Below are 26,314 nucleotides of genomic sequence, written 5' to 3'. Positions count from 1 at the left end.
GGCTTAGGATGTTTTTTCACAGTTAAAATAAGTTTGGAAGAATAGGAAGATAAGTCTGCAAACCAAGAGTAGAATATTAAAAGCTACAGTGATGACGGTCATCAAATATGGCTCTAAAGAATAATGGCCGGATTTTAAACAGTTGGCTGTACAAAAATATGGTTAAATCCTGCTTTTTGGAGCTATAATGAAAGAAAGGTTGAGGTAGCTAGGGCAAGTTGTGCGGATGAAAGATTGTCCTTTTTGGCCAACAGTCTAGGGCTAAACGGAAAGCAGGTCTTCCTCGTCTTGGGAGGGAGGACGTCATAAGGAAAGATTTAAAGGAAACGGGAACGTCCTGGGAGGGTGTAAAAAGGGAGGCTTTGAATAGATTGGGATGGAGGAAGAGCTATAGTGAAAGAAAGGTTGAGAAATTCAGAGCTCGTTGTGCGGAGGAAGGATGACAGATTGCCAAAAATTATCCTTTTCGACCAACCGTCTAAGGCTAAACGGAAAACAGGTCGTCCTCTTCTTGTATGGGAGGATGTCATAAAGAAAGATTTAAAGGATATGGGAGCTTCCTGGGAGGGTGTAGAAAGGGGGCTTTTGAATAGATTGGGATGCAGGAGGTGTCGGTGTTGCTGTGTTGGCCACAGGCGGCTTGGTGCTCTGGTGAGTTGTTAGTAGTAGTAGTAGTTTGTTTCTTATGATTCTAAAGTTATATTGGTGGTTAAGTAGATTAGTGAAGAAGCATGAAATGGCAGTGATTATAGAATTTAAGTAATTCCTGAGTAGAAATATGCTGGATGCAGGGAAATCAGGAGACCCAATTGTTACCAGTTCATAATTTTTTTTTGCATCTCCCTCCCTAAATATTATTTAAGAAAAAAACGCAAATCCAATTGAAGGTGGCAGGTCACACTAGATTAGGACGTTGGGAGCAAAGAACTAACGGCATCTAATACCTCCCAGCCTCTTTTGCAGTTATGCATTTGGGTTTTGTAATATAGCTTATGCTTTCTTAAAACTCTTGATTGAAAATCATAGTGCATAATGCTTTTATGTTGAAAGGCCCCAGCATTTCGGAGAGCCAAATTCAGGAACTGAGAGATTATGTGAAAAAAGAACTGCCTAAAACTCACATCAAGAGTTGTCCTAATGAGACCACAATTAGAAGTTAACCAGAACATTAAACAAAGAGTGTCTATACAAAGATTTTAAGAATTTTACGGAAGAGTTGTGCATGCATGGCTTTAACATTATTAAGTTTGCTATTCAGCTAGAAAAGGAGATCATAAAACATCTTGTGATATAGGTAACAGATGAAAGCTCTGCAAATTTCCCTGTTTTGGTCAGGGGGCTGGAATATTTGCCCTAGTGTTTTTAGACACACTTCATAAGAAGATGTAAATTTGTCAAATGTTTGCCTCTTTTGGAGGTGTTTATCCTTTTATCACGAAGTTATAGATTTTTGTATGCTAGTAATTGATAGGTAATTTCAGTCTATAAATTTCACTCATTTCAAATCAGCACAAAAAGTGAGCCCTTTTGATGTAGGACATTGCCTATATTGTTTTTACACTTATATTTTTTGTGTTTTTATGGTACCTCGTATCTACCAAGTTGATACCAAGTGCCATAAGGGGGAGGGTTGATTATGAAAAATTAGAAAAAATGAGATATTTTTAACTTATGAAGGAGTGATCGGATCTTAATGAAATTTCATATTTAGAAGGAGCTCATAACTCAGATCTTTATTTTAAATCTCGACCGGATCCAGCGTCGGGGAGGGGGTTGGAGGGGAACCGGAAATCTTGGAAAACACTTAAAGCGGAGAGATCAAGATGAAACTTTGTGGGAAGAATAAAAACAAGTCCAAGATACATGACTGGCATAACCGGATCGGATCCGATCTCTTTTTGTGGAATTGGGTTGTGTGTGTTTAATTTAGAAAAATTAGAAAAAATGAAGTATTTGTAACTTACTAACGGGTGATCAAATCTTAATGAAACTTGGTATTTATAAGGATCTTGTGATTTAAAGCTCTCATTTTAAATTCCGACCAGATCCGTTGACATTGGGGGGAGTTGGAGGGGGAAACCGGAATTCTTGGAAAACGTGAAAATTGAGGTATCTTTATCTTACGAATGGGTGATCGGATCTTAATGAAACTTGATATATAGAAGAATCTTATGTCTCAGGTGCTCCATTTTCAATTCAAATTGGATCCGGGGACATTGGGGGTTGGAGGGGGGGGAACAGAAATCTTGGAAACCGGAAATCTTGGAAAACGCATAGAGTGGAGAGATTCGGGATGAAACTTGATGGGAAGAATAAACACAAGCTATAGATACGTGATTGACATAATTGGAATGGAACGGATCTGTTCTCTTTAGGGGAGCTGGGGGGAGGTGTTAATTTGGAAAAATTAGAAAAAGTGGGGTATTTTTCACTTAAGAACGGGTGACCAGATCTTAATGAAATTTGATATTTTGAAGGAACACGTGTCTCAGAGCTCTTATTTTGAATCCCGACCAGATCTGTGACATTGGGTGGAGTCGGAGGGGGAAACCGGAAATCTTGGAAAACGCATAGAGTGGAGAGATTCGGGATGAAACTTGATGGGAAGAATAAACACAAGGTATAGATACGTGATTGACATAATTGGAATGGAACGGATCCGTTCTCTTTGGGGGAGCTGGGGGGGAGGTGTTAATTTGGAAAAATTGGAAAAAGTGGGTTATTTGTCACTTAAGAACGGGTGACCAGATCTTAATGAAATTTGATATTTTGAAGGAACACGTGTCTCAGAGCTCTTATTTCGAATCCCGACCAGATCTGTGACATTGGTTGGAGTTGGAGGGGGAAACCGGAAATCTTGGAAAACGCTTAGAGTGGAGAAATCGGGATGAAACTTGGTGAGTAGAATAAGCAAATGTCGTAGATACGTGATTGACGTAACCGCACTGTATCCGCTCTCTTTGGGGGAGTTAGCGGTTGGGGTTCAGTGCTTTGGTGAGTTTGGTGCATCTGGACGTGCTAGGACGATGACAATTGGTAGGGGTATCAGGGAGCTGCACAAATTGACTTGATAAAGTCGTTTTCCCCGATTCGACCATCTGGGGGGAAAGGGAGGGAAGGGAGGGGAAAAATTAGAAAAAATGAGGTATTTATAACTTACGAGTGAGTGATCGGATTTTAATGAATATTGATATTTAGAAGGACCTCGTGACTCTGAGCTCTTATTTTAAATCCCGACCGGTATTAAGCCTCTGATTTTCCTTTTAAATCAATCTATTGATTCTTAGAATTTTGCTAGAGCTCATACCATATGAGCTCTTGGCTCTTTCGGCCTCGTCACAAGTGCCATATGAGCTCTTAGCTCTTGTTTCTTTTACTGGCACAAGTTGCTCTTGACTTATTACTCGCTACTATGAACAAGGTCGAACTAAAAAAAAAAAAAAAAAAAAAAAAAATCCCTTTTTTGCTTTTGTGTGTCATATTTGCTTGTATTATATTGTGTGCTATGAATCAGCTTGGCTTGTATATATGTGGCCAGTAAAGTAGTTTAGTTTTTTGATTTTGGGCCAAAGAGTGTGATTACAATTTTTTTTTAAATTAAGGCACTTTGTAGATGACAATAGTTATAAATTCCAAAAGCAATTTGTTATGGCAACTTCTAAATTATGATTTGTATTTCTAGTAAAGGTTTGTTCGGCCATAGAAGGCGCTGTGCTGTCAATTGCTCCAAGGCTGCCAAAACTCTATGATTCAGATTTTGGGTTGTTATCCTATGGAAGCCCAGGTACTTCTCATTAGTAATGTTTTATTTGGATTCCAGTTGTAAATTATTCATCTTATAATAATAATAATAGGATGTTTTTATCTATGCATGGAATAAGTCTTGCTTTATGAAGTTTCTTAAACTGTTTATTACGCACATTCAATAAAATCAAAATGTTATTTGTTACTTACTATTTTTCTTACAACTATTCCATTTTGTTCTGAAGATTCTGTTTTGTTGCTATTATTACCTTGTTTTGTAGTCATTTTATTTATTTATTTTTTTTTATGATGCTCTTTTGGAATGGGATAACAACTCGTGAGAGAAGATTTGTGGGTTGTAGAAATGTTTCTTGTATATATTAGTTCATTCTGGAGATAAAAATGTTTTTTTTAAAGATGTTTTTTAAAATGTTTTATAGTCATTTGGTAGTCGAATGAAACAAATGAAGTTTCAACCCTTAAAACCAATCATAGCTCTTAGTTTTATAGAAGAGCCATCTTTTGAAACGCTCTACTGAAGAAAATTTGCCACTCAGCTTTTTTTTTCATCAGGAGCATGCAAAGGAGGGTTTAAAAGGAATGGGTTCATTTAGTTGAATAAAAGTAATGTGGTCAGTTAAGTCTTGTCAGATACATAAATAATTTCTACAGAATTAGCAAATGAAAATATAGCTGAAGACAGGTGTAATGTTTTAAACACAAAAAAGTGGACAAAACGAAAAAGCAACAAACTTAGGAATACGAAAGTTTCGACTTCAAGTCTAGAATTTCTACTAGCAATGCAAATACCACGAATACGCAAAACAGAATGATAAATTAGGTAGTCTCTGCTACAGTTGCAGTTTTAAATATCTGGATAACTTCAAATATTACCATGCGAATAAGATGACTCCGCACGACAGAGTAATAACTAGCAACAGTCTCCTGTAACAATAACAGTCTCCTAGCAATGACCTCCCCTCTAACATCCGTGAAAGTACTATTCTGCTATTTTCATTTGAAAAAATATCTTCCAAGATTTTTTAAATACCTCTTTTTTATTTTGATCTCTTTTATTGATCTCTGTTTCGAGTAGTGTGTTTTTATGTCATAACATCAACAACATTCAAAACCCTTGGCTGTATCTAACATTTTTTATTTTAATTTAGGATGTGTAAAGAAGCCTTTTTTTCTTGCCCTTACTAAACCAAATACCCTGAACTTTGTTGATCTGATCAGCGGACGGTGGATGGAACACGTGTATCTTGGCTGCAATTACAATTTTCTTTACATGCATTTAGATGCCAATGAAGAGTTTCTTTATTTTGCATCAAAAATGTATACAAAACAAGATTTATTTAGAGTTTTTGCGTGCTTTGATACTTCAACTATGAATCCAGCCTACAACTTAAAGGTGAGTTATATTATTTAATTTTCTTTTCGTTTTTTTGCTTTTCTGTTTCGAATATTCAATTCAGCTCCTTTTTAAAGCATGTGCCTTTTTATTTAATACGTTGTAAATGGTGCATCATACAAAACAAGAGAATATAACAAGGAGATTTGTGAAAGCAGTGAATACCCCTAAGCGGGTGTTTCAGCTATATATACCACAGCTGTCTTCAGCGGGATAACAAGCTGAATAAAACAGAAAGCAGAAAGAAATGAATATATAGACGACAAACGGGTCTATGGCCAGTAAATGAAAACGAAGAAAAACAACAAAAATCAAACGAATATTTCGCCCCTATCCAACATGGCGTCTTCAGCGTCAAAAAAGTAAAAAATATATAAAACTAAAATAGACTAACCTAAAATATATATTGTACAATTACTTAACATTTACAATTTGTAGCTATCTTCACCCTAACCAAAAGTCACTGGATTAAAAACTTTAAAATAATAAATGGTATAGGAAGATATTATGGGGACGTAATTTTCTACAAAGCTTTTGATGCTGCTATTCGCTTAGGTTTGTTACTTGAACTAACCCCTGGGACATTTTGCATAAATAAATAAGATCAATATTTGTATTGCCTGTATCTCTATTAATTGATAAACTGGCAAAAAGGTGTTTTTTTTTATTTCTAATGCTTCAAGAGCCCATTGAGTGAAACCTTTATCATTGGTTTCAATGATACCTTTATGTTTTATTGAAACCAATGATAAAGAGTGAAACCTTTATCAATCAGAATTCTGATAGAACTATGATGCTCAATAAAACGTTTCACAAACTGCTGGTATGTCCGATCGACGTAAAATTTTCCCCAAGAGCAGGGAATGCTGTGAATGGCTGTAGCCTCATTGAACTGCACAAAACGGTCAGAATTAAAAAATATATGTTCTGCTAAAGCTGAAGTGCAACTTTCTGGAGGTTTTGTAAATTTTAGAGCATTATTTATTGAATTCCGGTGCTCAATAGAACGTTCCACAAATTGCTGGTATTTTCGACCGACGAAAATTTTCCGCAAGAGCAAGGAAGGCTATACACTCTACCTGCCAAGCTGTTAATCTTTTTCAGCTGCTCAATGGTCTGATTGATCTAAAACAAGTTGATATATTATTTTTCAAAAAAGTCCGTTTAATTTTCTCCCCAAGAACTGGTATGTAAGGTAATGAAACATATCTATTGGAAATTGGAGTGTCCAAAAGTTGAGAACCTTCTTTTTTATTACCTTTTTCATGCTTAACCTGTCTTTTCTTTATTATTTCATTTACAAATTATGCCCGTTGCAAAATAAAATGTCCCTCAAATAGAGTAGTTCGCTATCAATATACTCCGGGGAGCCAATTTTAAAAACTCTATCAACCAATGATATGACTTCTCCCTTTTTTACTAAAATTGGGTGATATGAACAAAAATTTAAATACCTGTCATTCTGAGCTGGTTTTCTATAAATTGAAAAAAGTCAACCATTATCGCTTTTTCTTAATAAAATTTCTAAAAAGGGTGAGCACTAGTGTAAATTTGATATTTTTGTAAAACCTGTTTAAATGGTCAAGAAACAAATTTAAGGAATCCAAACCATGTTCCCAAAAATATAAAACTACCCCAGAACAAGGAGACAAACAAAAACAGTGAATAGCGGACATTTCTATAGAATCCAAAAATAAATTAGCCAGGATTGGACTTAAAGGAATGCCCATTACTAAACCGAAGACCTGTTGATAAAATTCTCCTCTAAAACCAAAATAAAAAGAATACTTGTTTACCAACGAGACCGATTTCATAATGACTTGATTTTGAATTAAGATCAAGTAGTTGTGGGCATCAAGCCATGGCTAATTATAAAAAAAGCCAAGACAGATAGTCTGATTAAGTGAGAGGTAAATGTGGCATTATGTCCATGCTTGCCAAAGTTACATCTTGTATCAATTCAAAATATTTTTGTAATCTATTTTTAAATAATAATTTACGGATTTTTTTTTACTTCACAATTTGTGTACATAGATACAACATGAAAACTACAAAGAATTGTATTTTCGTCTCTTTGGCGATTTTTTAATTTGTTTTCAGCATCAATTGAATTTTTTTAAATATGATCTCTGAGTCCCCAAAAGCGGACGAAACGCTGTTTACAACCATTTTCCTAATTTAGAAACTGGCGAATAAATAGTTGACACAATAGGGCGAAGAAAATTCTTGTGGATCTTAAGCAAACCATACATTTTTGGTGCTGAACAACCTCTAGAGAAAAATTTATTATAAAATTAAGGGTTTATTTGTAAGTTGCTTTCGAGCACTTCCAATTCATGTCGGGTTTCTTTCGTGTATTTTTCTGTGGGATCAAAACCCAGTTTTTTGTAAGTAATCTCATCTGAGATAAAGACTTTCATTTTTTTTGTTTATAATCACTGCTATCCATTATGACGATTGTTTTGTCTTTATCAACTTCGGTGATGATAAGGTCTTTATCTTGTTTTAAAAGTGGAAGGGTGTTTACTTCATTTCTGGGGGTTCTATTCTCAGTTTTTTTTTCTTATCAAATTTGTTCAATTGTCTCACAATTTTGGCTCTAACTTCTTGTGGGGCTTCAACTTTATCAGTAGAGGACATAATACCAGCCTCCACCTTAGAAATTATTTTAAAATAAGGAGCTGATGAATTAGGAAGTAATCTCATCTGAAATAATGGCTTTCATTTTTGTTCATAATCACTGCTATCCATTATGAGCATTGTGTTGCCTTTATCAACTTTGGTCATGATAATGTCTTTATCTTGTTTTAAAAGTGTTAGGGTATCTACGTCATTTCTGGGGGATACTATTCTCATTTTTTTTTAAATTTGTTCAAATGTTTCACAATTTCGGCTCTAAGTTCTTGCCATAAAAATTATTTTAGAATAAGGAACTGATTAAAGAAAGCAAAATTTCGGCCCTTTTGCCAAAATTGCTTCTTACCGAATAGTCAAAGTCTTGGATGAAAAGTTCTTAATAGAAGGGCCAGGACAAAACTAGTTTGAAACGTCTCTGTTTTTTTTTCGGCAATTACGTAGTTTAAAGCTATGACACTTAACTTATCCTTAAATTTCTTTTTATTTTCAATATTAAAGTGGGTGTTTAATCTAAAAGATTTAGTAGTGACATCTTCTTTCTTGCAATGTTTAAAAAAAGATTGCTGATTTATTAGATTTGCATTTTGTTTTTTTTTACTATGAAGTGATGACTAATCCGTTTAATACTTTGAATTCCTTTGCGCAACAATTCCCAGTTTCACAGAGACACAGTGTGTCATTGCAAACATTGCTAGTATTTTTATTGCCATCTTTCTTATAGTATTTAGACTATGTTGCGCATGGATATGCTTTCACTTAAGAGCACTAGGCTTTATAAAGAACCGTTTCTTATAAAAAACCGATCAGTAATGTTGAGCAATCTGTCAAGATATAAACAAAACATAAAATGAAGAATTTTCACAAAAAACAATCTATAAGCTTCATTGCAATGACTTGATTCATGAGACTTTAGTAAAAGTTTTCAAAATTTTTTTAAGATATCGTTCAAATAAATATGATGATAGGGATAATATGGTCTCCTGCTCCCTTCATCTAGCTAAATATGTTATACTAAGCGTTAAGATGGTTTACTGATGAACAAGGCTCGATTGCTAAATAATATATTTCACTCCTACAAATAACTCCAAAGACGGAGTAGGGACATGGAACAACCATGTATGCAAGTAGAGGGGCTTTGCCCTCCCTCCCACCCAAAAGCCTAAATTCTCCGGAATTCTTGTGCACTTTTAATCATAGTTCTTTTTTTGTATTATTGCCATGCAAATATAAAAACAAAATGGAAATTTAGACTCCATGACTAGATGGTATAGACGTGGCAAGCTGACAAAAAGCAATATTAACTTATGTTGTCTGTAATGATTTACACTAATAGAGTGTAATATACTATTCTATTGAGTAGATTCAAACTTCCCAGAACTTTGGTATTTAATTGATAATAATGGTTTGTTAAGTAAAAAATGCTATGGATCAAAGTTTGCTTCTCTTTAATTCATATTAGTGTGATTCTTGATGCTTATAGCTTGTGGAATGGGTAAACTTATTTTTTGCTCTTATAAAATATACCGATTTGTTTCATAATTGCATTTATCTAATTCTAGATAAGACGATCAGTGTTTGGAGAAAAAAAGTTATACTGATTTGTTTCATAATTGTATTTATCTAATTCTAGAAAAGACGATCAGTGTTTGGAGAAAAAATATACTGATTTATTTCATAATTGTATTTATCTAATTCTAGATAAGACGATCAGTGTTTGGAGAAAAAAAAATATACTGATTTGTTTCATAATTGTGTATAGCCTATCTAATTCTAGATAAGACGATCAGTGTTTGGAGAAAAAAAAAATATACTGATTTGTTTCATAATTGTATTTATCTAATTCTAGATAAGACGATCAGTGTTTGGAGAAAAAAAATATACTGATTTGTTTCATAATTGTATTTATCTAATTCTAGATAAGACGATCGGTGTTTGGAGAAAAAATTAGTTACGCTTCCCTTGAAACTAATTTATTGGTGGTATCAGAAGGCTCTCAGAATATCACAAAGTTATACAGCCTTCAGGATGTTTTGAATCTGAATCAGGTTTGGTTGTAATTTCGCTTTCTTTCCTTTTATATTTGAAATGCTACATTATTTTGCGTAGGGCTAAGTGTGCCAGTTTAGGATAATTCTCTCAAACCATGCTATGGATTAACTAGCCTGGAAACGTAGATGTAAAGAAAATAAGGAAAGTTGATTGAACGAAGTAGTTTTGCATCTGAATTTTTTCCAAGAAAATTGACTGAATAATTCAAGTTCATATATTATATTTGTTGAGTACAATGCATCTTGAAATTACAGCTAAGGGTTGTACGTAAAAATTAAAAAAAAATCATCTTCCTAATTGTTCTAAGTATTGATATATTTATTTTGAGTAGCAAATCGCCCAAAGAGCTATAATCTCATTTTTGTTTAATTGATATCTATTTTTATAATGTGGTTTTATTTGTCAAAAAATCAACGAAACCAAGAGGAAAAAATGTAATAATAATGAAGATTAATGAAAGGAAATATGGAAAATTTACTGATTATCTAATTTATAATAATGTTAATTCCTGGAAATCCTTCAATTTTCATTCCTCAGTACCATACTCTTATTTGACAAAAATGCCTCTAGAAAGTGGGGGGGGGGGCTCTGCTAATTGTAGTGGTAATTTAAGCTCGTTATCAGTTTGACTTTATTATTCCTTTTAACTTCTGTTCATTTTAGGATACATTTATTCATCTATAGTAGTCTATGTTATCTTTATGTTTAATGAGACTTTTTATCTTAGTTTCCGTTAATTTTAAATTTTAATTATTAGGTGGCTCTATTTTTGCTCGTCTTTAGCTTTAATATGGCTAATTGCTTCTCTTTAAACATTTTTATTTCGAAAAACATCTTTCTTAATTTAGCTGTTTGTTTTTAATTGACATAGTTTTATTTCAAACATTGACATAAAATGTTGATCTTAGGAATAATTATAAAGATTTTCCGGTTTTCTGATTAAGATCGTGGATGTTGGAATGCGATATAAGTTCGGACAAATATTAAGCTATATTTTTATGCTGTCAATTTTAACGATGGTTTTGCTAAAAAAGTTTGGACGGGCGAGAAGTTGGCTTGATATTAATACGACTTCAAAAGCCTCATAAAATCTTATGTTCTATGAAACTGATAGACATCCTTGAATATTTGACTGTCCAAATCCAAATTATCAAAATGGATATGTTTAACGGTTTGTCTTTTAAATATATTCATGACAAATTTGTTTAGTAAAAAGGGTTCTCTAAAAGCAGATTTCCTCACTTAATTTTTTAGCCTCAACTGAGACTCCCTTGGTCCTAAAATTCAATTGAAGTGTCTATATGAACTAGAATTTCGGAGTAGATCAGGCTAAAAAAAATTTTCCCCAAAATATATCGTCCTGGTTAAGGTTTCCTATCTCCTGTGCATTTAACCCGGATGTTTTACGTGCATCAGAGAAAAGTAATGTTTGGTTTATTTTGGGGTTTTGCAAATGGAATTTTTCTTTTCAAAAAGCTTTTTTACTCCTGGGTTTGTTTGGCCGAGTATACGTCCCTATTAAGTTAATATCGTATTTGAAACAAAACAGATTTCATCATGCACATCATGTGAAGTTTTTTTTCACAGATTTTGTCTTTACTGTGCTCCCCACAGTGTATTTTCTTTAAGCCTTAGCCACTCTGAGAAATGAAAACCTATTTGCTCCTTTTTCATGTGTCACATATTGATACATCTAATCTTGGGAATGTTTTATTTTCTCACCCTCTCTATATGTCTTGTCGGTCATAAGCGTATTACATACGATAAAAAACTTTTGGCATACTTTGTGACAGTATGAATCGATAAAGCCAAAAATATGCCAAGGAACTTTCTAGCTCATTGGAGAGACGAAATTTAAGGCCCCGTTGTGTGTCCTGAATGTTTTAGCCTTTTTATCTGGAAATGATTGACAATATACTGATTAAAGTAACTGGACTGAACTAAAGTATTAAAAGTTCAAGCCTATAAGAAAAAAGTTTTGGGCCCATTCCGAGACAAATCATTTTTTTTTTCTGGGCATAAGGGTCCCCTAACCCGAAGACTTACAGATATTACAGAGTTTCAAACTTTCAAGAAATATTTGTCGGCCTTTTCTTCAGATAAACCAGTACATAGGAGACAAAAATATTTTTTGCTCTTGTCCCTTTTCCTAAACATAATATTTTGAGTCATCTTGCCCTCCCCAAACATTCTCTGAAAGTTGTGTGAATATGCTGTCTTTTAATTTACGTCATTACTTCACTTTAAATAGATTTAAAGTTCTACTTGGTCGACATTTCATCGGGGCCATACATTTAGCACAGAAAGAAAAATTGATGTTGACTTCTTTTGATGTTATAAGTCATAAAGTCATATATGTCTTATTCTATCACAATTTTCGGACAACCAACAGATCCCAATGCTCTATTAATTTTTTGCTTGTTTTTTAGTTTATGGATAAAGATGAACATCTAGGATATATAGTTGATGTTGAAAAACTGCCAGAACCACTTCTAATTGTGAAATCAGCACAGTGCAAACTTATGTTTGATGGCAGCTTGCCAGTCCTTGCTTTCTGCTCGGAGGTCGACCGTTGGTCGGTGAGTTGGTTTTGTTTGTGCTAATGAAGAAAAGTATGTAAGTAGTAAAGGGGTTCCAAATAGAGCATAGAAATCAAAATGCTCTTGAGTATAGATGTGCCTTTTGGAGTTTCGAAGGAAAAGGTAGTATAAATACGATTTTAAACAGTTCGTGGTGACGAACTGTAGTAAGGAGCGACCCGACTCAATAGTAACCGAAACTCTAAAAAACGGAATTTTGATACCAATATATATGTCAAAAAGATCAGATTTTAATGATGATTTTAAATATATAAGTTTCATCAAGTTTAGTCTTACTCATCGAAAGTTACGAGCCTGAGAAAATTTGCCTTATATTAGAAAAAGGGGGAAACATCCCCTAAAAGTCATAGAATCTTAATGAAAATCACACCATCAGATTCAGCATATCAGAGAACCCTACTGTAGGGGTTTCAAGCTCCTATCTGCAAAAATGTGGAATTTTGTATTTTGGTCAGAAGAAAGATCACGGATGCATGTTTATTTGTTGTTTCTTTTTTCCAGGGGTAATTGTATCGAGCCAGCGGTCCTATAATGTCCCGAGAGGGCTCATTGTAACGGAAATTAAAAGTTTCAGTGTCATTTTTAAGTGACCGAAAGAATTGGAGGGCAACTAGACCCCCTCCCACGCTGAATTTTTTTCAAAGTCACCGGATCAAAATTTTGAGATAACCATTTTGTTCAGCATAGCCGAAAAATCTAATAACTATGTCTTTGAGGACGACTTAATCCCTCACAGTCCCCGTGGGAAGGGCTGCCAGTTATGAACTTTGCCCATGTGTTAACGTAATGTATTGGTTATTGGGGAGTATCCTGACGTATTCAGGGGGGATTTTTTCTGGTGGTGGGGGGGGGTATTTTGGGTGCACGTGATTAGATCTTTCTATGGAGGAATTTATCATAGGGGAAGAGAAATTCACTGAAGGGGTGATGGATTTTCCAGCATTATTAAAAAAAACTATGAGAAATTAAATTAAAAAAAAAGTTTTTCTAACTGAAATTAAGGAGCAACATTAAGATTTAAAACGAACAGAAATTATAACGTATATGAGTGGGTTCGTCCCCTCCTCAATACTTTGCTCTTTACGCTAAAGCATTTTTAGTAATTTCAAAAGAGCTTTATTCTAATGTGATTAAGGGGTCATTCTTAAAGAATCGGAACAAAATTCGAACTTAAGTGCTAACAGCGAGGTATTGACGAGGGGGCGAACCTCCTCATATACGTAATGAAAATATAAGAATATAGAAGTTCGTTACGCAAGTTAATTTGTAAGTTACATATATTTATTAACAGTAAAAACGTTCCAAAATAAAATTGAAAGTTCTAGTAGCCCTTTTAAGTAACAAAAAAATTTGAGGGCAACTAGGCCCCCTCCACCTCCCCTTTTCTCTCAAAATCGTTCGATCAAAACTTTGAGAAATCCATTTAGCCAAAAAAAGTAAAGCTAAGGTGCATTTTTTTTATTATTTATGTACGGTGACCCAAAATCAAAACCTGCATTAATTCAAAAGCGTTCAGAAATTAAATAAGAAAAAAACAAAAAAAGTTTCATCAACTGAAAGTAAGGAGCAACATTACAACTTAAAACGAACAAAAATTATTACATATATGAGGGGGTTCGTTCCCTACTCAATTACTCGCTCTTTACGCTGAAGTATTTTTAGTAATTTCAAAAGACCTATTTATTCTAATTAAATGACATTTGTGATTCAGGGGTCATTCTTAAAGAATTGAAAAAAAAATTCGAACTTTAGTGTAAAGAGCAAGGTATTGACGAGGGGGGGGGGGGAACCCAGTCATAAATGTAATAAAAATATACGAATATAAAAGTTTTTTAAGTAAGTTAATTTGTAAGTTGCGTATATCTATTACGTATATTTACAAAAACATTCGTAAATAAAATTAAAGTTCTTGTGGCCTTTTTAAGTAACCAAAAAATTAGATGGCAACTAAGCACTTTTTTTTCTCAAAATCGTTCGATAAAAATTTGAGAAAGCCATTTAGCCAAAAAGAGTAAAATTAACTTGCGAATTTCGTTTTAATCATTCATGTACAGTCAGCCAAAATCAAAACCTGCATTTACTCAAAATTTTCAGAAATTAAATAAAAAAACAAGTTTTTTTTTTAACTGAAAGTAAGGAGCGACATTAAAACTTAAAACGAACAGTAATTATTCCGTGTATGAAAGGAGCTGTCCCCTCCTTCACGCCCCGCTCTTTACGCTAAAGTTTGACTCTTTCTCTCAACTGTACTTTTTGAAATAATAAAAACTTTGGCGTTAAGAGTGGGGCGTTCAGGAGGGGACAGCCTCTTTCATATACGGGATAATTTCCGTTCGTTTCAAGTGTTAATGTCGCTCCTTACTTTCAGTTAAAAAAGCTTGTATTTTTATCTAATCTCTTTAAAGCTTGAAATGTGACTTTTTACGACAAAATTAATTGTACCAAGCTGATAGAGATTTCTAGAGCCTGATGTGTTTCTAGTCAGCAATTTACCCAGGCGTTATCTCTAAACTTGTATATGTTAAATATCCTTTTAAGTAAATCTACACATGGGTTTCAGGAATATAATCCCTCGTAAGACCATTCCGGATTGAGGTGCAAGTATTCAGAGCGGTGTATCCCTACTATTGGTAATCTGCCTTGACATTTTTGCCGATCCAAAATGGATCTGGCAAACGGTGGCAAAAGTGAATAAATGAATGATTGGTTGATTTCAAAATGAGTATTCACAAGTTCTAATGCCTGGATTTATATTCTCGGCAAATGAATGTAAAGATGACTCGGTCAGTAGCCACATAAAGTTGTGTAGTACTATATACTCGACAGTCTGATATTTGGGCAACGCAGTTTAACTCTAAAAACCGATTACTACTAACATACCATTTCTTAGTTGGGAAAAAAAGCTTGTGCTTTCACGTCACTAAAGAGCTAATCCAGTAAATTATTTTTCATTTTCACCAAAATTATTTCTTCTAAGGTCTAAGAAGGCAGGATTTTGTTATGAACCCCTATCTGGCTCCTTGCCAAGTTTTTGTCTCGTTGGGGGACGATATTATTTGCTTTTAATATCACTTTGATATTTGGTGTTTTGGCGTTTATGCTATGGATCCAAGATTGCTACTTGGACATTCTCACTTCCCTGTTGCCGCTTTTTCAAACTTTTTGACACTGATTGATTAAAATCCCACTTTTGGGATTCAGATGTATTCGATTTCACCAAAGTAAAATTGAAAAATATGCTTTATCGCGATGTTAAATTTTTAAACCCATGTTTTTACTCACCCAGGTAGCATCACTGGCTCATATATCCAGAGGTGTATTAAATATTTCGAAAATGTTAGCATCCTTTAGTTTGAATTTATTTTTATTATTTCTAATCAGAGTTCGTGAAAGCTGTCTTTATCACATGCCACTGGTAGTTTCAGATGCCCTAACACGAACTAAACGTTCTGAAATATTACGTTATCCGGATGTTAAGCCATTTCTATTTCTATTGGCAGCTAAAATTCAGAGATCTTGTTCGAACAAAAGTTTAATGGGTTTGCTTGACCAATAGTTAAATTCACTCAATTAGTCTATTAGATATCACCAAACCAGCTAAAATGTTCGAAATTCAGTCAAAACACAGTTTGAAATCTTATCCAGTAAGTTCGTTGATGCCTGAATGTCGTTTGTATTTCGCTATTAAGCAAAGTTTCTGAAGTGAAATAGGGCTATTTCAAACCTCCCTTGGTAAGTTAGGGTACTTTTTTTGGGAGGTCAATCTGAATAAAGCTTTTGTTGCCTGAGGGGTCATCTGGGGGGTGAGGATAGGGTACAACGGCTGATCCCTTTTACAATTTTTTTACCCACCCTCTCTAGGTTTGGAAAAACACCTTTTTTTGGTGTTTACAATGGAGATAATCAAATAAACAGCAAAATTGCCCCCCCTCCCCGCCTCATATCTACATGTGATGGATTTATGTAGATATTAATCCTCATAACTATATTACCCCCATGTTGCCCCGATTTCCTACATTTACCTAAATGTAGTGTCTACCTAATTAGCGTCAGTGGTAGAATGGAAAATAGCACATGCTGAGATGGTTATTGAACCTGTCTTTTTTTAAAGCCAATGCAAACACTGCTTTTTACAGATTAAATTCTTGGCTGTTTAAACAGATAACGTTATATTCACTTGTTTATACAAATGCAATATATGAAAAAATGGCCATTGAGTGGTAGAGATTTTTAAAAAATACATAAAAAGTCACTAATTAGCTGTGTTGACAATGCTGTCTCAGAATATTTTTCAGAAAACTTGTCAGTTTGTTTTTCTTTTCTGTTTGTATTGATTATATCTTTTCTGTTATTATGTATTAGATTCTAGGGAATTAAAAATTTAGTGTATAAAATTTAGTAAATTAAAAAGGAAGATCTTAATCTTCATGCTTTGATTTCAGATTTTATCCCAGTATTTCAACATTGAGCCTATTGGCATATAAATAAATTAGATTTCTTTGCTAAAAAAGGAAATGCATGAGTTGTAGACATCTTAAAAAAGGTGGCTTCATCATTTAAAACCTTAACAGGCATTTTTTTTTTCAATTTTATTTGAAATGATATTAATTTTGAAGCATTTATCTGGGACTTTCTGTTTTGGACTCTGTTGTAATCCTTGTGAGATTTTCGTCCTAGTTGGAAAAGGTAGAAAATCAGCACGTTTGATGTTGAATAAAAATAAGTAAAACCAATTTAACTCACTAAATTTTAAGTATTAAGTATAGTATAAAGTATTAAATTTAATTTCATACTTAAATTAAATACTTAAAATTAAATAAATAAATACTTAATTGAAATTTAAATTAAATTTAAGTAAGTATTAAGTATTACATTTTAAGTATATACATACACTAACAAAAAAACATGGTCGATTTGTTCAATTTTAAAAGGCATGGAAAATCTGCACCTGGTTTCATACCCACAAATTCGAAGAGTTCTAGTTTATAATTTTGAAGTAATTCTTCAAATAAATGGGTAAAATTAACATAATATAGAATCAGAAACAACGGTTTTCATGCACTGAGATTATTGAGAACAAAAGATCGAAATAATTTTTTTTTTCAAATTGGAACAAACCTTTAGATGCTACTTCAAGTGCAAATGTAATGTAACTATAGCAAGATTTCCGTTTTCATGTTGAATTTGGAACTTTCTAAATACTTTTTTAATGTTGTTTATGGGTAGCTCAAATTACTTCGTGCAAAGATGTATCCTCCTCTTGTACTCTCTAAGTAGAACAACCTAAATAAATTACGAATGATGTGGTTTTGACTTTATACCTACCAAATGATTTCTATTGGAGAAAACCTCTTTTGGGAATCTCCTCTGAAAGTCTCTATGTTCCCGTCACCTCATATTCCCAATCTCAGTACTAATTTATAGGGGCAAAATTTTTCGATAATCTTATCTATTCTCGACAACCTCTTTCAGTCTTTAGAGCCACACTTCTAGGAATCCTTTTTCGTATAAGGTATCTCAATAACAATCGGGTATCACCCTCCTATGAAAGATTATATTACTTCCCTAGCCAAAGGCACTTCGAACAGACTTGGCAAACCACCCATTCTGAGACAATTAACGATAGCATTGGATGCACGCGTGGCATTCTGTCTTTTAAAGGAAGGAATAATCCCCTAACCGAGACCCTTTGTCGTTGACGGTGGAGATTTTCCTGTCTGGTTAGTACGATGACTCAGAGGCTGTATTTTTGGACGCTTAGCTAATTAACGAATCCTTTTCAGCCATCTAAGAAATCTTAGCCAAGAAAATATTAAAAGGGAGCTAAAAGAAAAGACTAAAAGATATTTAATTGATACCTAATGCCACGAATGAATATCAAGATTATCTTTCTACCTCCCATTGATAACTGATATTTAAACAGTTTTTTGTGCTCCTTTATGAAACATTACTATTTAGGTACTAGTCTGCTTTTCTAAAACTTACTACTGTTTCTGGTGTTGGTGGAATTGGGGTTTCGGTAAACTTAATTATTAGTAATATCTTTAATTTTCTCTTTGATAATTGACATTTAAACATTAATTTCTAAGCCATCTACACTCTTATGTCTACGTAGAAAATTGATTTCTGATGGATTTTCGTAGGCTTTAATATCAATATCGTCAGTATAATTGAAGCAGCCGACTAAATTTATAAGCCAAGACAGTTACACTAACACAAAATTAACTAAAAATGTGTTGACCAACAAGTCACCTGGACTCGCTGTGAAAACAAGTGACCTAAGTGTAATAGGCCCACCTGCCTATAGTCTCAGGCGGGCGATCCAATCTTTGAAGCCCAGATAGTCAGGAGCACAAGACTGCGAGTCCAGACGACTTGGTGGTCATGTGTCAATCCTAAAACTTGATCAACGTACCCGAGACTCTAGGCGGGTGGACATATCAGGCTTTGGACACATGTTCATCTGAAAATTCAGCCAACTTTAATCTCATATTTTGCTTTCAAGTCCAGTAGTCCTTAGACATTAGCCGTTATGAGTCAACCCAAAAATCTTAGTCATTCCTATTGTAATTCCAGTGGGATTTCCCTGTAGGCATAGCCCATATAACATGAACAATATCATATGTCCAATTGCTGGCAAGTCCTACCTCTGGACATGGTAAGCTATAAATCTTTGAATCATTTACTCGGGGGATGGTATTCTATGCCTATCTACCTTAGCCCTACCCTAGTCATCGATGATAAACAGTCGCTCAACACTTTTATTCTCTTTCACCAAGTTGATTTAATTCAAATTCAGATTCTAATAATTTATATATCATCAGTAATTGATTTTAAATGTGCCATGTAATTCATACAGAAATATAAGTATTTATTGTTTTAATCTGTATTCCTGATTAGTCAACAAGTTTCTAATCCAACAAAATTGAATAGATCTTGGAGTAATAAAAACGAAAAAAGTAGGTATTCTTTACTTTTTTTTTACCTTCACACGAATTTCATCAAGATTATTGATTGTCTTATCATTACCGATTTTAGATTTGACTAAAACCGATGTGTTGCTCGTTCTATATTTTTTATTGTTCTAATCTTAAACACAGTGGGAATACAAATAAGGAAAGCACCAAAATTTAGAATTATATTCTTTTATCTCTTCTCTTGCTGCAGACAACAAATATATACTCTTAATAAGACTAGGTACTCTATTTGAGTTGGAGGAGGAGTGTGCGCGGCTGTTTATTAGCTTGCTGCAGCAGCAAGCGGTTGATGAATAGTAATAGTAGTTGCAGGAGTAGAACTTTAAATTAAAAGAAAGATAATGCTGAAAATATTATTAAAATACTGGAAATGGTCCAATCCATAAATACAAACATTGAGGCGCTCCAACATAATTTCTTGGAGTTAAAATCAGATATTAGTGCAGTGACTAATCGTGTTACAACGATTGAAAATAAAAATAATATGCTGGAGAATGAACTTGTATCAGTTAAATCGGAACTTCGGATTTTGAAGAATATTGTGGAGGGCCAAACGGACATTATTAATAAATGTAAAGAGGAAATAAATTCAGTAGTCAGCCAATCATTTTTGGAGGAAAATCGCAGTAATGAGTGCAATGTATTATTTTGGGGATTGAATGAAGTACCATTCGAGGATGCTGAGTCTTTGATTAAAGAAGTGATGGTAATTGGATTATCATTAAATAGCGAAAATTTGCCGTCGTTTTTTATTATCCAGTGCTCTAAAAAGTTCGTTAAAATTAAAGTGGATAATACGCAAGTTCGATTTTCTCTTCTGAAAAATGCGAAGAAACTTAAAGGGAAAAAGTTCAGCACTTATAATAATATTTTTATTGGTGATGACGTTACGCCTCGTGTGCGTATTGTACGCAAGGAACTCCTGGCCATCCGTAAATGTCTAGTGGATAAAGGAGTGGAATGCTGGGTACCCCCTACCTTACCCCCTGTTATTTGTGTAAAAAAAGATAACACTGTAGCGAAAGTGCTTTGGTACAATGCAAAGAATCTGTTGATACCGTAACTTGTGTATTTTGGTGATCAAGTCTTATTGAAGTCTTGTTAAGTTAGTTTTTAAGTATTCTTACGATATTGTGATGTGTGCTTATTATTAAGTTGTGAGCCGTTGTGTTAGAAGCTTGAGCTTTATATGAACGGGTTACAGGCAATATTTTCATGGCCTGTTATTTTTCTTATTTGTGTTATTATGTGGATCATTTTTGTTTTTCTTTTTTGTGTCTGTTTGTTATGTTTATTGAAACCATGTACCGAGATTTATTTTGATCGTGAACTTATTTATGATCGTGATTCCCGGAGCAGTATCCGTCTTAATACTTTGGAAGCTTCTAATGTAGATTTTGGGGGTATATTTACGGAGCAGCTACATCGGTGTTATGACATTGGGGTAGCAGGGCATTATAGATCTGTTAGTTCCAAATATTTGTTTAAAGATGGAATCCAATCTGAGTATGGAGATGCGAGAGGCCTCAATGTTTTCCATCTTAATTGTCAAGGATTAAATTCTTCGTTTAATTTTTTAAATGAAGTATGTGATCTTTTGGTTTTCCAGGTCATCGGTCTTACTGAAACCTGGCTGAATGACCACAACTCCGCTCTTTTAAATATACCAGGATATAGTTTCTACAATAGGAATCGACAGTTTCGGCAACATGGAGGAAACGGTGCATATATTCGAAGCGATATTGAGGTTTTGGTAAGAAATGACTTAGTAGTATACCAGGAAATGGTTTTTGAACCATTTATTCTTCAGCTTAGGCTGAAACCTAAAGATGCATTTGTTATTATATTGTATAGGCCGCCATCTGGCTCCATACCAATCTTTATGGATCTTTTGGATAAGCAGCTGGAGAAACTAGCAACTAGTTCACATCCATTTATGATGCTCGGGGATTTTAATATTGACCTAAGTGAGCTTGATGCGAGTGTTTCTGTGGATTTTTTGCGGCTTTGTATGTCCTATGGTTTATTTCCAACTATAAATATATGCACACACGAGTAACCACCTCATCATCAAAGCTAATTGACAATATTTTTTCAAATTTGTTTTTTTCAGCTCCAAGAGTTATTTTTACAGATGTATCCGATCATTTTGGGATTTCAACAAGATTTGATCTCTGTATTCCCCAAAAGTTAGCAACAATAATTCCTAAGAGTCCAATGCACGTATTTAGCCAGAGTAACCTTCAAAAATTTAAGCAGGCAATTGCAGAAGTTGATTGGAATAATTTAATAGACCTTACGGATGATATAAATACGAGTTTTCAAAGATTTTACGATAAACTAATTTTGTTAGTGACAAAAACATTTATAATGGTTCGTTCGTCATCAAGGAAAAATAATCCTAAGAAACCATGGATGTCGCCTAGCTTGTTGCGCTGTATTAATAAAAGAGATAAACTTTATAAGAATGCCATAAATAATGGAAATGATCCGATCTGCTTAAGAATTTATAAAAATTATAGAAATGCCCTGAATAAATTACTGAGAAATGCAAAAAAAAATATTTCGTAAATAAATTCACTGAGACTTGTGGTAACCCTGCAAAAACATGGAAAATAATTAAAAGTGTGATATCGACAGAGAACTCTATTATTCCCGATGAAGTAGTAATGCAGAATGGCCTACCAACGAAGGAACCCGAAGAGATATGTAATGCTGTTTCCAAACATTTTGCTAATATTGGCGTAGATTTATCTTCCCGTATAGTATCTTCTGATGATGATCCTCCCTTGGAGTTTTTTATGAAGACTCCAATTGATATTTCTATGTATATGAGACCCTTCTCTCGGGATGAAGTAGAGAAAATTATCTTTGGGATGAAAAATACATCGGCAGGTAGTGATTCACTCATTCTTCTGGTGTTAAAAATAGCGTTTCCTTATGTTGCTGATATTCTTACTTCTCTCATTAATTTGTGCTTAAAACGGGGAACGTTTCCTGATTGCTTGAAAATTGCTAAGATTACCCCTGTTTTTAAAGGCGGTAATAAGAATGATCTAGGAAATTATCGGCCTATCTCAGTCTTACCCGTTATTTCTCGACTGCTTGAAAAGTGTATTAACACTAGAGTTTATGATCATTTGGAACTGCATAATCTGTTAAATCCAATTCAATTTGGCTTCAGAAAAGGGAGAACCACAGAGATGGCATTATCATATATAACTTCGATAATCAATGGAGCTCTTGATAATAAGCTTAGAGTAGCGGGTCTGTTTCTTGATTTGGTTGAGGCATTTGACACTGTTGACCACCAATTACTACTTCGAAAATGTGAATTTTATGGACTAAGAGGGGCTACTTTAGCTTTGATTTGTGATTATCTCCAAAATAGAGAGCATTATGTTCACATTAATGGATTTTCTTCAAGTAAGAGTCTTGTTAAATATGGTATCCCCCAGGGTTCTGTGTTAGGGCCTACTTTTTTTTTGATTTTTATAAATGATCTGCCAAATGCTGTTGCAACTACTTCTAGAATAGGGGATATAGTGAATCCCGCACCTTCGGGAACCAGGATCACTACACCCTTATTTGCTGATGATGCGACATTGATGTGTGTTGCCTCAACTGAACAACAACTTACCTCAACAATTAATGCAGCAATGACTATGACATGTCTTTGGTTGAAGATAAACCGCCTTGACCTAAATATAAATAAGTCAAATTTTGTTATTTTTTCACGGTCCCCAAATTATTATCCTTGGATTATGGAAATAGCTACACCGAAGGGAATTGTTAAGCGGTCAAAGTCCGTTTAGTACCTTGGGATTATTATTGACGAAATTTTATCATTTAAGTGCCATGTAAAAGCTATAAGTAGAATATTATCGCGGAATTTAGGGATTATCCGTAAACTAAAACATTTATTTCCTTCAAATGTTATACGGTTATTATATTTTTCTCTGATTCATCCGTATATTTTGTATTGCTCGTCTGTATGGCTTGGGACATTCCCCTCAATACTTCGCCCAATCCGCGTACTGCAGAATAATGCCATTAGATCACTTTGTGGAATAGGGAACCGGGATTCGGTCAGGTCAATGTATAGTATGATAAATATAATGCCTGCAGCCGGATTGCGTGGTTTTTATACACTGGTTTTTATGTATAAGTACCATTATGGGTGCGTTCCAGAATGTTTTACAGGAAGTTTTCGGATCGAACAAGTGGAAATATTGAGGTTCCTCGCCTAGTTTCAAGTAGGACTGCTTTTTCAATTATTTATAGAGGGGCTAAGCTATGGAATAAGCTTGTTCCAAGTATTAAAGAATTGCCCATTAATCAATTTAAGGCCGTGCTGCGTGTGGGGTTTCTTGGTAGGCATACCTTTGAAATAGATTGAGATTGATTGATTTAGTATTGAAAATAATTGTTTATTGTTTTTTTCTTTTGTTTTCTTTTTTTGCTTCGGGATCATGATATTATGTTGTTTGATTGTGTATGAATCATTTATATAATTTTTTTTTCTCGGTACACGGTTTCACCTTTCTGCTCATTTTAGATTAACTCATTGTTTTTCTGTTTTTGTTCTTTTTTTCTTCTATTTTTTGTTCTTTTTGTTAGTAACACACCCTCGCAAGCAACGCTTTTGGTTTGCTACCGATTGATTTTGTCTTTGTTATTTCCTTTGGTTAATAAATTAATACTACTACTACTATAGCTAAGATGTTAGTGATTCGTTAAGTTGTAATTTTTTTTAATGTATTCGTTTCTTTAGCTTTGATTTAAATAATCAATGTTGCAGTTCATAAGGAACAAGTTTATATCGCTTGCTATGTAGTGAAACACTGGTTGACACCCGTATATTGGGGTGTTAATATTGGGCTGTGAGTATATATTGGGGCAGTGATCCTTATCGATGGACATAAACCTTGTTTTATGTCCAGTTATATGGCTCTGTTATTGCCTGATTGTTAGAAATACATACCACAATTCATATTTTGTATTTTCTTAAAACTATTCAGTGAAGGTCATCTCATAGCCTATGACATCACAACCTCTAAAGCAAAGCTGTCTTCGAAAAAAATTCATGTTAAATTCAGTTCTTTTCATATTTAAATTTGTTTTTAACAAAAACTTTCATTCTTGCCCGCATTTCGGCTCTCCTTAGCGTCTTCACATCATACTTATTTGTTTACTACTAACCCTGTTTTAAATTTTGTGTTAAAGAACTACTTGAGGCTTTGAGCTTCTTAACTTGCTAATGCAGCCTTTCTTCGATATTTTTTTTATATGTACGAAAAGTGAAATTTCAATCTTGTTATGGCGTTAACAAATTTTGAGCGTCTACTAACTGTTATAGCTTAAAATTAAAAGAGCGAGAAAATACAGTTGATTTATGTGTCGTCTGATCTGCTAATTTATCTTTATGTCAAAAATATAGAGCAGGATTTGCTGTAAATAATTCGTTGGATATTAATAAAATGTTTCGGTATTGAAATATACCTTAACTTACCTTGAACATAATTAGAGGCCGGCACGTACGCAGGGGGAGGGGGCCTTCGCCCCCCCCCAAAAAAAAATCGTGAAGTGTTTAATTTCCCCTTGGTTTCTTGGGATTTCTGGCAAAAGTAGGACATTTATTAAGAATCTAGATACATGTGTGAAGCCTTTTTATGGGATTTTACAGCATGCAATTATTCGGTCAAGTCACTGCCCAAATATTAGCCCATTTTCTGTCTAACTTTTTACCCTCTTTGAAGTAATTAGCGATTGTACTGTTTTTTTTTTGTTTTTTTTTGTTTTTTTTTCACAAAGAGAGTTTGCTTTCCACAACAAAATAGAATTATCCTTGATATTAGGGCGTTTATCCCCCCCCCCTTTTTCAGGATAAAGTACAGCTTTTAATGGATCAATTTCGGAAACTATCATTTTTCATTAAAATCGACGTTTTCGCAATAGAAGAACTACCCCCCCCCCACAGCACCCATATTGCACTATTAACCTTTAAATTTCCCTTTCAGTGGGATATAAAAGATTAATCACTGGTTCTAAATCGCTATGAACATAATTTGAGCCTAAAACGTACTTTTGAGGCTTCAGTCTTCTTCCCCCCATCCGCTACAATACTACAGATTAAAGTTATTCTGTATTTTCCGATATACGTACTTTTCGCATTTATTTGGCTACTAAATAAAAAAAATTATACTTTATATCTGCTGTTTCGAAGGTTTTGGGTTCCCTCCCCCCGAAGAAAATTCCTGCGTACATTCTTTATCAGAGGTTTCGCCACTAAAGCATCACGTTTCTTAAAAAGCGTAAATATACTATTTTGCTTGAAAATGGTTGGTTTATTCAAACTATCGAAAATGTTTTTTAGATCGTTCCTGTGAATAATCTATTGAAAAATAACATAAATGGAAAAAACATTCTGAACTGCGGTGAAGTATTTATATCTGATGAGGATTTTCTCTCAGATAGGTCTTTTACATTTCATCCCGACATTGCTACTTCCTCACTTATAATCAATGGCCACGGAAAGTTTAGGTAAGTATTTATTTCATTTTGTTATATATAGCTATATATAATCATATCCACATATAGGAGTGATGGTTGATTTAAATATCCTGATATAATATCCTGACACCCTAGAATTTGTTGCACACACTAAACTTGAAGCACAAACTAAACGAAACTCTTATCCTTTCAAGTTGAAGTGATCCTTTTTTTTGTATTTCCTCCTGAAAACCAAGATTGACTGTGTAAAGTTCTGGCTATTTTAATTCTCCTTTTCAACCACAATTTTGTATATCCATAAAAAGTGTCACTTTGTTTTTGCGATGTTTATACTTTTTTTTGTATAACCAAAACAATGTTAAATACATAGTGCTGAATGT

General features: G+C 34.0%; 1 protein-coding gene across 1 annotated transcript in view; it reads left to right on the top strand.

Moving 5' to 3' along the window:
• LOC136034804 (uncharacterized) overlaps positions 1-26,314 on the top strand; it is a 55,283-nt gene that overhangs the window by 18,180 nt on the left and 10,789 nt on the right. The window contains exons 2-7 of the mRNA XM_065716220.1: positions 3,683-3,784; positions 4,914-5,158; positions 9,712-9,840; positions 12,274-12,423; positions 21,031-21,174; positions 25,798-25,964. Of these exons, the coding sequence (XP_065572292.1) occupies positions 3,683-3,784; positions 4,914-5,158; positions 9,712-9,840; positions 12,274-12,423; positions 21,031-21,174; positions 25,798-25,964 (937 nt within the window). The remainder of the gene's footprint in view (positions 1-3,682; positions 3,785-4,913; positions 5,159-9,711; positions 9,841-12,273; positions 12,424-21,030; positions 21,175-25,797; positions 25,965-26,314) is intronic.

This window comes from Artemia franciscana, chromosome 13 (assembly GCF_032884065.1).
Source record: "Artemia franciscana chromosome 13, ASM3288406v1, whole genome shotgun sequence".
NCBI classification, from domain to species: Eukaryota; Metazoa; Arthropoda; class Branchiopoda; order Anostraca; family Artemiidae; genus Artemia; species Artemia franciscana.
The sequence above is the reverse complement of the archived record's forward strand: the minus strand, read 5'-3'. Positions and strand labels throughout refer to the sequence as shown.